This window comes from Oncorhynchus kisutch, linkage group LG21 (assembly GCF_002021735.2).
Source record: "Oncorhynchus kisutch isolate 150728-3 linkage group LG21, Okis_V2, whole genome shotgun sequence".
NCBI lineage: Eukaryota > Metazoa > Chordata > Actinopteri > Salmoniformes > Salmonidae > Oncorhynchus > Oncorhynchus kisutch.
Genome location: NC_034194.2, coordinates 41,278,852 through 41,293,328, shown reverse-complemented (window position 1 = coordinate 41,293,328; position 14,477 = coordinate 41,278,852). Strand labels below are relative to the sequence as shown.

The following is a 14,477-nucleotide window of genomic DNA, read 5'->3' as shown; positions in this document are numbered from 1 at the left end:
ATAATCTCATGATGTAGTAGTAGTCTGCACCAGCACTGTATCTGCTATCTGTTAGCTGGAGCTCACTACATCATCACTCACATTACCTGACACCCTAGACCTACTTTAATTTGCATACCACCCCATCCATTGAAGATGCAATCGCCATCACACTGCACACTCTCCTATTCCATCTGGACAAGAAGAAATACCTATGTCAGAATGCTGTTCCTTTGACTATAGCTCAGCCTTCAACACCATAGTACCCTCCAAGCTCATCATTAAACTCGGGGCCTTGGGTCTGAACCCCACCCTGTGCAACTGGGTCCTGGACTTCCTGACGGGCCGCACCCAGGTGGTGAAGGTAGGACACGACACCATTACGTAGATGCGCAACACAGGGGCCCTACAAGGGTGCGTGCTCCGCCCCCTCCTGTACTCTGCGTTCACCCATGACTGCATGGCCACGCACACCTCCAACTCAATCATGAAGTTTGCAGACAATAGGAGTAGGCCTGATTACCAGTTTACAGGGAGGTGAGCTCCCTGGCGGACTGGTGCCAGGAAAATAACTTCTCCCTCAACGTCAACAAAACAAAGAAGCCGATTGTGTACTTCAGACAGCAGAGGGAGCACATCCATGGGACCGCAGTGGAGAAGGTGAAAATGTTCCTCAGCGTACACATCACTGACATGGTCCACTGACATAGACAGTGTGGTGAAGGTGGCGCAACAGCACCTCTTCAACCTCAGGAGGCTGAAGAAATTTGGCTTGGCCCCTAAGACCCTCAAACTTTTACAGATGCACAATTGAGAACATCCTGTCGGGTTGTATCACCTCCTGGTTTGGCAACTGCACCTCCAGCAACCGCAGGGCTCTCCAGAAGGTGGTGCGGTCTGCCCAACGCATCACCGGGTGCACACTACCTGTCCTCCAGGAAACATACAGCACCCGATGTCACAGGAAAGCCAAAAAGATCATCAAGGACATCAACCACCCGAGCTATCATCCAGGAAAGGTCAGTACAGGTGCATCAAAGCTGGGACAGAGAGACTGAAAAACAGCTTCTATCTCAAGGCCATCAGGCTGTTAAATAGTCATAACTAGCTGGCTTCCACCCGGTTACTCAGCCCTGCACCTTAGAGGCTGCTGCCCTATGTACAGTTGATGTCGGAAGTTTACATACACTTAGGTTGGAGTAACTAAAACTAGCTTTTCAACCACTCCACAAATTTCTTGTTAACAAACTATAATTTTGGCAAGTCGGCTAGGACATCTACTGTGTGCATGACACAAGTCATTTTTCCAACAATTGTTTACAGACAGATTATTTCACTTATAATTCACTGTATCACAATTCCAGTGGGTCAGAAGTTTACATACACTAAATTGACTGTCCCTTTAAACAGCTTGGAAAATTCCAGAAAATGTCATGGCTTTTGAATCTTCTGATAAGCTAATTGACATAATTTGAGTCAATTGGAGGTGTACCTGTGGGTGTATTTCAAGGCCTACCTTCAAACTGAGTGCCTCTTTGCTTGACATCAGGGCAAAAATCCAAATAAATCAGCCAAGACCTCAGAAAAACAATTGTAGGCCTCCGCAAGTCTGGTTCATCCTTGGGAGCAATTTCCAAACGCCTGAAGGTACCACGTTCATCAGTACAAACAATAGTACGCAAGTATAAACACCATGGGACCATGCAGCCATCATACCGCTCAGGAAGGAGAAGTGTTCTGTCTCCTAGAGATGAACGTACTTTGGTGCGAAAACAACAGCAAAGGACAACAGCAAAGGACCTTGTGAAGATGCTGGAGGAAACGGGTACAAAAGTATCTATATCCACAGTAAAACGAGTCCTATTACGACATAACCTGAAAGGCCGCTCAGCAAGGAAGAAGCCACTGCTCCAAAGACGCCATAAAAAAGCCAGACTACGGCTTGCAACTGCACACGGGGACAAAGATCGTACTTTTTTGAGAAATGTCCTCTGGTCTGATGAAACAAAATTAGAACTGTTTGGCTATAATGGCCATTGTTATGTTTGGAGGAAAAAGGGAGAGGCTTGCAAGCCGAAGAACACCATCCCAACCGTGAGGCACGGGGGTGGCAGCATCATGTTGTGGGCGTGCTTTGCTGCAGGAGGGACTGGTGCACTTCACAAAATAGATGGCATCACAAGGAAGGAAAATTGTGTGGATATATTGAAGAGACATCTCAAGACATCAGGAAGTTAAAGCTTGGTCGCAAATGGGTCTTCCAAATGGACAATAACCCCAAGCATACTTCCAAAGTTGTGGCAAACTGGCTTAAGGGCAACAAAGTCAAGGTATTGGAGTGGCCATCACAAAGCCCTGACCTCCATCCTATAGAAAATGTGTAGGCAGAACTGAAAAAGCGTGTGCGAGCAAGGAGGCCTACAAACCTGACCTAGTTACACCAGCTCTCTGGAGGAATGGGCCAAAATTCACCCAACTTATTGTGGGAAGCTTGTGGAAGACTACCTGAAACGTTTGACCCAAGTTAAACAATTTAAAGGCAATGCTACCAAATACTAATTGCGTGTATGTAAACTTCTGACCTACTGGGAATGTGATGAAAGAAATAAAAGCTGAAATAAATCATTCAACTATTATTCTGACATTTCACATTATTAAAATAAAGTGGTGATCCTAACTGACCGAAAACTGGGGATTTTTACGAGGATTAAACGTCAGGAATTGTGAAAAACTGTGTTTAAATGTATTTGGCTAAGGTGTATGTAAACTTCCGACTTCAACTGTACATAGACATGGAATCACTGGGCACTTTAATGTTTACATACTCTTTTACTAATTTCATATGTATATACTATATTTAGGTAATGGCACTCCAACATCGCTCATCCCAATATTTATATATTTCTTAATTCCATTCTTTTACTTTAGATTAGTGTGTATTGTTGTGAATTGTTAGATATTACTGCACCCGTTGGCGCTAGGAACACAAGCATTTAGCTACACCTGCAATAACATCTGCTAAATATGTGTATGTGACCAATACAATTAGATTTGATTTAATATGGTGTCAAATCCGATTCAAAAGTCGAACGAGCACTAGATGGTGCGCATGAGCACGATGAAACATTGCATAACATAACACAGAAAAGTCAAAAAGGGTTTGAATACTTTCTGAATGCACTGCATGTCTCAAGAGAAAATCATTTGCCCTTATTAAACTTCCCAAATACTTTCTGAATGCACTGCATGTCTCAAGAGAAAATCATTTGCCCTTATTAAACTTCCCAAATGCACTGCATGTCTCAAGATAAAATAATTTGCCCTTAAACTTCCCAGATCATTTTCGATCAATAGATGTTGAATTTAACTTGTTTTGACGGCTATAAGTAAGCAATAAAAGACCAGAGGTGGTGTGGTATATGGCCAATATACTACGGCCAATGGCTGTTCTTAGGACGCAGCCCTTAGCCGTGGTAGGCCAACATCTAATTTCAGGGAAATGTCCACAATGGAACTGACATTAGTTCTGTGAGCTTGTGTGGCCTACCACTACGCAGCTGAGCTGTTGTAGCTCCTAGATGTTTTCACTTCACAATAACAGCACTTAGTTGACCGGGGCAGCTCTAGCAAGGATAGACATTTGACCAACTGACTTGTTGGAAAGGTGCCATCCTATGACGGTGCCACGTTGAAAGTCACTGAGCTCTTCAGTACAGGCCATTCTACTGCCAATGTTTGTCTATGGAGATTGCATGGCGGTGTGCTCCTTGATTCTATACACCTGCCTGAAACAGGTGTGGCTAAAATAGCCAAATCCACATACTTTGTATATATAGTGTATTTCTGTATTTCATTTCCTATACATTTGCAAAAATTCCTAAAAAACATTTTTCCCCTCATCATTATGGGGAATTGTGTGTAGATGGACAAGAATTCTTGTTTAAATACATTTTGAATTCCGGCTGTAACAATGTGGAAAAAAGGGTTTGAATACTTTCTGAAGTCACTGTAAATCATTGGATGGTGACATGCTTACCGGACTTCCTTTACTCGCAAAATAAATGTTAGATGATAACCTGGTTACAAAAAGATCCCACCATGTCAAACTGGACAACTCATCTGTCAGCATTCATAAAATTGTACCAAAGCTTCCTGTTTCCATCATCTGTTGTGATTTTTGTATATATATATATATATATATTTTTTTTTAAAAACATATTACTATAATCACATAACTGTGGATGGAAACATGGTTTATGACTGACATGTGTTTGTCCCACCTACATTATTAAGATGAATGCACTATGTCACCCTGGATAAGAGGCTGCTCAATCACTAAAATAATATGCTGCCAGAGAGCTCAGACATGCTGATGGTGATTTTAATACAGAGTGGCTTGGAGAAGAGACACAAGAACAAAATACACAGATGCTAATTTGTTCATTTATTTAAATACAGAATATTTGCATTTAAAGCAGAAGCAACTATGCTACGGGTAAAAATCACAAATTCTGTCATTTGATTTCAACAACAAAAATCAAATAAAAACATTGATCTCATCTAGATAAAAGTAAAAAGGTCAAATATTTTTAAAATATTTTTTATTTTTAATTTATCATAAAGACCTGGTGACCGGATGACATTGGAAAATGAGCTCATCTATTGATTGATAATGAGTAGACGATCAATCAACAGACTCCTAACAATATGAAGGTCTCCAATTAGAAGCAGCAGGATCAATACATTCACAAGGAAATTGTGATGGGAGCTAGCCACTGCACGGCTCTGTCTGGTGCTAAACGACTATCAACCCGACACAGAATGGAGTCCAATCGTGACAATAGACACTCAAAGCAAGATTTTTTTATTTTTTTTTTATGTACACAGATTATTTCCCTTAAAATAGCAAGGTTTCCATCCAATTGGAGACAGAATTTAAATACGAATATTCAAAAAAAATCTGCATAAAAACAATCTTCATATTTTTACTACCTGGGATGAGTTTCTATAAATTGACTTGTTGAGAATAAAAGGATGTGCATGATGGACACAGTGAGCATAATAACTATTCCGCTTCAATTCCAATGTAACGTTAACTAATAAAAAATAAAAAAAATTAAAAAAACAAGTTAAATGGGATTCCATCTTCTTTTCAACTCTCTCGACTATAGTGAATGTGCCCATTCTGGTCTTGGCACGTCTGCACTAGCCTCCAGCTCCCAGATACAGTGCGGGTATCGTCTACATGATGACATTATTATGGACGAAAGAGTGAGATAATTTTTTATTTGTCAAAACGACAGCCAAGCATCGATCATCATGTCACCAGAATAAGACCCTCAATATTTATTGGAAAGGAGCATCAAGCTCGTCACCGTGCACTTTATGCAATTTACCGGCATTAAAAGGTTGGATGGAAACCTGGTTAGTTTTTTTGTTGTATTTTCCCCTTCACATGGAGGTGCATGGAATGGGTCCATTCAAAAACACACATATATATATATATATATACACTGCTCAAAAATATAAAGGAAACACTTAAACAACACAATGTGACTCCAAGTCAATCACACTTCTGTCAAATCAAACTGTCCACTTAGGAAGCAACACTGATTGACAATACATTTCACATGCTGTTGTGCAAATGGAATAGACAACAGGTGGAAATGATAGGCAATTAGCAAGACACCACCAATAAAGGAGTGGTTCTGCAGGTGGGGACCACAGACCACTTCTCAGTTCCTATGCTTCCTGGCTGATGTTTTGGTCACTTTTGAATGCTGGCGGTGCTTTCACTCTAGTGGTAGCATGAGACAGAGTCTACAACCCACACAAGTGGCTCAGGTAGTGCAGCTCATCCAGGATGGAACATCAATGCGAGCTGTGGCAAGAAGGTTTGCTGTGTCTGTCAGCGTAGTGTCCAGAGCATGGAGGCGCTACCAGGAGACAGGCCAGTACATCAGGAGATGTGGAGGAGGCCGTAGGAGGGCAACAACCCAGCAGCAGGACCGCTACCTCCGCCTTTGTGCAAGGAGGAGCACTACCAGAGCCCTGCAAAATGACCTCCAGCAGGCCACAAATGTGCATATGTCTGCTCAAACGGTCAGAAACAGACTCCATGAGGGTGGTATGAGGGCCCGACGTCCACAGGTGGGGGTTGTGCTTACAGCCCAACACCGTGCAGGACGTTTGGCATTTGCCAGAGAACATCAAGATTGGCAAATTCGCCACTGGTGCCCTGTGCTCTTCACAGATGAAAGCAGGTTCACACTGAGCATGTGACAGAGTCTGGAGACGCCGTGGAGAACGTTCTGCTGCCTGCAACATCCTCCAGGATGACCGGTTTGGCGGTGGGTCAGTAATGGTGTGGGGTGGCATTTCTTTGGGGGGCCGCACAGCCCTCCATATGCTCGCCAGAGGTAGCCTGACTGCCATTAGGTACCGAGATGAGATCCTCAGACCCCTTGTGAGACCATATGCTGGTGCGGTTGGCCCTGGGTTCCTCCTAATGCAAGACAATGCTAGACCTCATGTGGCTGGAGTGTGTCAGCAGTTCCTGCAAGAGGAAGGCATTGATGCTATGGACTGGTCCTCCCGTTCCCCAGACCTGAATCCAATTGAGCACATCTGGGACATCATGTTTCGCTCCATCCACCAACGCCACGTTGCACCACAGACTGTCCAGGAGTTGGCGGATGCTTCTAGGTCTGGGAGGAGATCCCTCAGGAGACCATCTGCCACCTCATCAGGAGCATGCCCAGGCGTTGTAGGGAGGTCATACAGGCACGTGGAGGCCACACACACACTACTGAGCCTCATTTTCACTTGTTTACATCAAAGTTGGATCAGCCTGTAGTGTGGTTTTCCACTTTAAATTTGAGTGTGAATCCAAATCCAGACTTCCATGGGTTGATAAATTTGATTTCCATTGATAATTTGTGTGATTTTGTTGTCAGCACATTCAACTATGCAATGAAAAAAGTATTCAATAAGAATATTTCATTCATTCAGATCTAGGATGTGTTATTTTAGTGTTCCCTTTATTTTTTTGAGCAGTGAATATTGCTCATTGACAGGGTGACAATTATCTAGTTGTGACGCTAGATTACTACCGTTTAGCATAAGCACTGCACAGACTACCGTTTAGCATAAGCACTGCACAGACACCGTTTAGCATAAGCACTGCGCAGACTACCGTTTAGCATAAGCACTGCGCAGACTACTGTTTAGCAGAAGCACTGCACTTGTGGAGTTTCAGATTCTGTCTATTTGCATAGGCCTTCCCACAGATGTCACACACGAATGGTTTGACACCCGTGTGCACATGTCGCTCGTGATATTTTAGATGACTTGACTGGGTGAACCTTTTCCCACATTGATCACACTCAAACGGTTTCTCCCCTGTGTGAATGAGCATGTGAGCTTTAAGAGTAGGATTGCTAAAGAAACCTTTCCCACAAACACTACATTGACATGGTTTCTTCCCCGTGTGAGTGACCATATGATTTTTTAGGGTATAACGTCTTGGAAAAACTTCCCCACAAATCTCACACTTGAAAGAAGGCTTTTCTTCGCCGTCTGTGTGCGTGTTTAGTTTATGTATGGTTAGGGTTCCGGACTGGGTAAAACTTTTCCCACAAAGGTCACAGTGATATAGTTTCTCACCTGTGTGCGTTATCTCGTGTCTTTTGCAATTACCCGAAGAATGAAACTTCTTGCCACAAACGTCACAAGAAAAGGGTTTTTCTTCCTTGTGTCTCCTCATGTGTTTATACAGATGGTCTCTTTTGGCGAAACATTTGCCACACACGTCGCAGACGAAGCGTTTCTCTGGCGTTTCTCCAGGGTGGCTGGCTACCATGTGCTTTCTGAGAGCGTGTCCATTGTTGAACGGTTGGCCACATACAGTACAGCTATGATCCTTCTCTTTATGAGTCATCATATGGGTTTTTAAGGACACGCCGGTGAAGAACGTTTTGCCGCATGTCTCACAGCAATACTTCCTCTCTCCGGAGTGTGTTCCCTGATGATAAGACAATCCTTCTCTGGTCTTTAAGACCTTTGGGCAGGAAGAGCAGCTGAATGTCCTCTGCTTTACAATGCACTTGTGCCTTTCCCCTACAAACTTCTTTTCACAAACAGCGCACGTGACCGTTTTCTCTGTTTTGTGACGTTTCTTGTGCGACTGTAAAGTACATTTCTGGCGAAACACCGAGTCGCAATCGGTACAACTGAACGTGTTCTCCTGGTGTTTAATGGAATGTTTTGCCATCTGTTTCTCCAGATTAAAACCTTTCGCACAATGAGAGCATCTGTAAGATTTTGTATGGGACTGAAGGTGTCTCGTCAGATACCATTTCTCCTTGAAACATTTGCCACAGTGGGAACAGATGAGGGCGGCGTCTGCAGAATCTCCACATTGGACATCTTGATCATCTCCATCCCTACCTGCGTCTTGTTTGTCTGGGTCCGAAGCAGATCTAGGTTGAAGAGAAAAAAGGTTAAGACAAGAGGATTCTAATATCCCATAACTCTTTGCATTAAAGAGGAAGAATTCTTTTTTTCTTTTTTTATCAAAAAAAGGGAGCTATGCTAGTTAGCAACAGCGCTTAATGTGTTTATTTTCAAAAACTACCATACGGAATTATTAGGGTTGTCCTAACCTGGGTATCTTCAACCTAGATGCAGATGGTGCCTGAGGGTCAAGGTCATCACCCTGGCTGGGATCAACCTCAGGGAGCCATTCCTCGTCTGATGAAGGTGAGGGCAAGGGGGCAAGGCCAGGGTAATCCTCCTGACTATCAGACTCAGAAGATCCCTCGTCTGTAAAACAGAGAAGATCATTGTGGTTGTTGCTGTGCGGAAGAAAAATCTGAGATGTAACTGGTTTCAGGAAACTAGGCATATGGCTCGCGTCACTACTTCACAGGAGAGGCATTTGAATGCAAATAAATGTTATTTTTTAATCAAAAATGTGTTCTGAATATTTCTGGAATATATTAACTTTCATTTGCCTTAGTAACAAACTTGTATGCCATCTGTAAATACAATTGTTATATTAGAAGCCTAGATGGTTTAGTCACAGAAAAAGAGGGGAACCTTCCCGCTAGCAATACTTGGCTGAGATAATGGATGGGCTGGACATGCCGTGAGATGAGTTCTGATTGGTCTGCCATGTAGCACACTTGTGTCTATAACATGAGCTGGTCAATATGTGTAGGTACTCCTTTCGTGCGCAGCTTTAAAAATATATATATCACGTAGTAGAACTACAAAAGTGTTGCTCTTCACTTTCTGGAGGACCGAGTTTTGAAATCAGTGGAATTAGGAGTATGATAGCTATGGAGATGCAGAAAATTCTGACGTTTGATTGCAAATATGCAGACGGAGTCAAAAAGAGAACACACAGAATGCTGTTGTATAACCTGTCTCTGGATTACATCTTCAAACATTGTGACAGAGAGGGAGAAGTTTCCATCCATGTATACGGGGGTAAGATAGTCTAGCTAGCTACATTTTCAGATATGCTTTATCTTTGTCACAAAGTGGTTTTCATTTCAAGTTAAAGTGTACCGTTAGCTAGCTAACGTTACAAATAATATTACTACACGATTATACACATATCTAAGAGCCATTTGCATAGCTAGTTATAGCCTAATGTTAGCTAGCTAGCTAATATTGAACTTTGTTGGTTAGATACCCGCAGATTCATGCAGGGTAGCAACGTCACGAGTTGGGATTATGGTTCATTGTTTAGCTAGCTAGCGACATGTCTAAACAAACAACAACAAAAAAAGACTCCACCATGCAAGTAATCATTTCACTACACCTTCTATATCCTGTACAAGTGACAAATAAACTTTTATTTGATATAGCATGTGTTTACCAGAGACGGTAATGTGTAGAACATGATCTGCACCAAAGTCAAATGAGGCTATAACGTTTGTCTCATTGGCCTGTGTCCAAGTTCTAAAATTCTCCAGTAGAACGCTTTGCTTTTATTTCGTCGCACTCAGAAACGTAAGCTATGTTCTGTAATTGGCTCACCATTAACAAGTTTATTTTCCTGTAATAATGAAGACACGAGCTAGTGAAGTGAAGATGTTGTCAGCTATATGATATGGTCATTGTTTGATCTGGCTAGCCATCTAACTAACAAGCTAGAAACTAACCAAAATATTGTTTAGAATGTTGCCTGGTTTGATAGAGTGACATATACTGAATTTTTAAATGGGTGGTTTATTTGTGTTAAAATACACTAGTTATGCTATTTTGGATCACCAGGCAGGTGATGTCATGCAGCCTGTAGTTTTTGTGTTTATACTTATGCATAACGACAAGTTTGATTTCAGACAACAATAGAATATTCATTATGTCACTGCTACAACTGTCAATAGACAGCCTTCAGTCTTAATCTTTGGTTGTTTAGTACATGGCCTCACATGTGAATCCTTAAAGAGATGGGTGGGGCTAAAGCTTAAGAGGGTGTGAACAATGCTGAATGGGTGTAAACAAAGAAGAGCTCTCAGTAGGTTTACTAAAACATTCAAGGGCCATTTTCTCAAAAGTGGAGTTACAAGTTTATCAACTTTCAAAGCAGAATTACTTTCCCATTGTTCCTCAACTGTAGTGTCTGATATGCCATTTTCTAGCTCTGAGTCTCTACTATGATATACCATTTTCTAGCTCTGAGTCTCTACTTTTCTACAATGTAAAAAAAATTAAAAACACAATTACAAATTTTACTACATAAGCCGTTCGGTCACAAATTACTTAACTGTATCAAACAAAAATATGTACACAATGTTGTAATATAATTGATGTTACACAGGAATAGGAAACTGTACTTGGAACATCCATAGAGTTAAATAGACGACTCTAAATGGATAAAAACCTGGTTTTGGCATGGACACTGCCATTAAAGGCTTCCACCATTTTAAAGTAGTCAACTGGGTGGGACTTCCTATGGTTAAGGAAGGATCACGATTCCATTCGGGTCATCAGGAGGGATCAGCCAATGAATTATACTCGTGAACAAACATTCCATAACGGCAGGTTCCAGGAAAAATCACCAACCTTGGCTTTATACCCGTTTAAAACAACACAATCTAGGTGTCAGTGTGCACTAGGGTTGGGCTGTATTCCATTCATTTTCTCTCTCTCTCTTAACTCCCCAGTCCTTAACAATTACAAGCACACATTAAAAAAAAACTACGAAAACACCACTATGCTTGAAAAATGTGGAACTCAGTAATGTGTTTTACGTGAAATTAAAGATCACTTTTACTTGATTAATTTTTTATTAAGTTAGTATACTTAAGTATCAAAAGTTTTTAAATTCCTTACATTTTTTTATTTTATTTGACGGATAGCCAATGATACACTAACACTCAGACATCATTTACAAATTAAGCATTTGTGTTTAGTCAGTCTATCAGATCAGCGGCAGTAGGGATGACCAGGGATGTTCTCTCCATAAGTGTGTGAATTGGACCATTTTCTGTCCTGCTAAGCATTCAAATGTAACAAGTACTTTTAGGTGTCAGGGGAAAATGTATGGAGTAAAAAGTACATTATTATCTGCATGAATGTAGTGAAGTAAAAGTTGTCATAGATATAAATAAAGTACAAAAAAACTTCTTAATAAGTAGTACTTTAAAGTATTTTTACTTAAGTACTTCACACCACTGCAACTGTGGGATCTTATAGAAATAGTACCTTTTCAAGTCCAATCAACTGAAGGGTATAACTATTTGTTGGATATTGGAGGGAACTGAAACACACTGTCGTGCACGTCGATCCAGAGCATCCCAAACATGCTCAACGGGTGGCATGTCTGGTGAGTATGCAGGTCATGGAAGAACTGGGACATTTTCAGCTACCAGGAATTGTGTACAGATCCTTGCGACATGAGGCCGTGAACTATCATGCTGAGATATGAGGTGATGGCAGCGGATGAATGGCACGACAATGGGCCTCAGGATCTTGTCACTGTCTCTCTGTGCATTCAAATTGCCATCGATAAAATGCAAGTGTTAGCTGTCCGTAGCTTATGCCTGCCCATACCATAACCCCACCATGGGACACTATTTTCACAAGGTTGACATCAGTAAACCAATCACCCACATGACTCCATAAATGTGATCTGCGGTTGTAAGGCCGGCTGGACGTACTGCCAAATTCTCCAAAATGACATTGGAGGTGGCTTATGGTAGAGAAATTAACATTCAATTCCCTGACAATAGCTCTGGTGGACATTCCTGCAGTCAGCATGCCAATTGCACGCTCCCTCAAAACTTGAGACATCTGTGGCATTGTGTTGTGTGACAAAACTGCACATTTTAGAGTGGCCTTTTATTGTCCTCGGCACAAGGTGCACCTGTGTAATGGTCATACTGTGTAATCAGCTTCTTGATATGCCACAACTGTCAGGTGGATGGATTATCTTGACAAAAGAGAAATGCTCACTATTAGGGATGTAAACTAATTTGTTTACAACATTTGAGAACAATAAGCTTTTTGTGCGTATGGAAAATGTCTGGGATCTTTTATTTCAATTCATGAAACATGGTACCAACACTCATTTAAAGCAAGTCTAAGATCGGTAAATATGTTCTATGCGCACTAGTTCTATGCTTACCTTATGTTCAGTTTTTGCTTCATACTTTCGGCAAATACAATATTTTAGTGGTACAATGATTCTTTACACTATACTTGCTTATTTTTGTCACAAACTGAAAAAAAGCAAACTATTCTAATTTTAGCAAACAGCAAATGGTGGAGGGGTTCCTTCACAGAGCATCTTTAAATTCAGGCTGTAACAATAAAATGTGGCTAAGGTCAATAAGTGTGAATACTTTCTGAAGGCAAAGCGATCTCTCTATCATTCTCTATTCGCTTCCCCATGCTCTCACAGACTCTGTAATGGGACAGATACAATGTTGTGTCCTTTAACTCTCTCTTATGGGAACATCCACAACCATAAATGAACAATCAATGTAAAAACAACTACAAATGACTCACCTTTTACGGCTCCTTTTTGAGTCGCAACTGCTTCTCTAATATCTCCTGGACAGATTATAAATACATGTGATTTTACTTCTGGGTTAAGCAAGTTTACTGCTTCTCCACCACTTGTGCCTTCTCCACCAGTCTTCTCCACCGCTGTCACCTCCATCTCGTCCACAGTCATTAGTAATGATATTTTCTCCATCGAGCTTTTACTCAACACTTCCATGAATGACGCAAACTTTATCTGAAAGATTAATAATAACAACAATTGACTGAATTACTGACACCGTCACTGACCATTCAAAATACACACTCACTGCCTGCCTCGTTTCTAACACATCTGAATAAATATATTCCTGGGCTATCCAACTCTGTTCCTGGAGACTTACCCTCATGTAGGTTTTCGTTTCAACCCCAGTTGAAACTCACTTGAGAATCATGAGCGCTAGATTAAGGTTGGAGCGAAAACCCCACAGGACGGTAGTGCTCCAGGAACAGGGTTAGAGAGCCCTGTTATAAGTTAACGTTAGCTAGCTAAATGTAAAAAATAAAACAAATTGATCCATAGAGAATGACAGAGGCCTCTAGTAGCCAAAAGGACGATTTAGCATGGACAGCGACATTTAACTATTCCACCATGTAGTCTACGTGGGGTTTCCTATGGGTTGTGGCCCCAGCCTCTCAATGGCGCTGCCCATGCAGTCACAAACCCTAGTATGGCAGATATATATATATATATCTGCCATACTAGGATAGTCTTCTACCCATCTCTACGGTTTGATCACAGATAATTGGTTTGATGGTGCACTTTTCACTCACTTTGTTGGTTGTATTCACACGCTCCATTTCTCTCTTCAGGAAACGATTGTCTTTATTCTCCAAAACAGCAGCACACACGTCGAGAAGTCGCCCCATCTCGCTAACTGTTGATTCAACTAATAACCCCATGATTTGGGATAGCTGTGTCTGAAATATATCTGTGCTCGACATGACTGCTAGCAAGTTATCTCCGAAATAGCCTACTTTGAAAATATGTAGTTTGCTTCTTTTCCGCTGTCTAATGTTTCCGGCATTACGCTGTATTATTGTCCGAAATGAAACGCAATCGAGAAGAAATGTTCCTACCATTTTCCCGTAACATTGGGTGTATTCACTAGGAACCAACCGAAACGGCGAGGGACCTACCTGAATTAGTCCAGTAGAAACTCTCATTTTCGTTGCAAAACGTATATTACTAATAATTGCAGCCCTGGTGAACATGTTGTATGTAGAATTAGGATACACAATGCGCTCCTATCAGTGGCGTGGAATTTGTTAGATAATTAAACATAAGTATTTCAAACTAATACCGCGATGTATTGAAAAATACACATATTGTGAGCTGACAAAAATTAAGACAATGGTGTTGTTCACAGTGTTACCAAAGCCGGATGTCAGCTGCAGATAAATGTGGTTGTCTTTATATTATCATACTTCAAACGTAGGCC

At 41.4% G+C, this 14,477-nt stretch overlaps 1 protein-coding gene across 1 annotated transcript; it reads right to left on the bottom strand.

The window, feature by feature from the left end:
• Nucleotides 1-4,408: 4,408 nt before the first annotated feature.
• Nucleotides 4,409-14,106, bottom strand: LOC109879634 (oocyte zinc finger protein XlCOF6). Its single transcript, XM_020471798.2, has 4 exons — nucleotides 13,810-14,106; nucleotides 13,003-13,234; nucleotides 8,643-8,802; nucleotides 4,409-8,459 (listed from the first exon to the last, which is right to left on the bottom strand). Exons 1-4 carry the CDS (start codon nucleotides 13,978-13,980, stop codon nucleotides 7,199-7,201), a joined length of 1,824 nt encoding a protein of 607 aa, XP_020327387.1. The 5' UTR covers nucleotides 13,981-14,106; the 3' UTR covers nucleotides 4,409-7,198.
• Nucleotides 14,107-14,477: the final 371 nt, after the last annotated feature.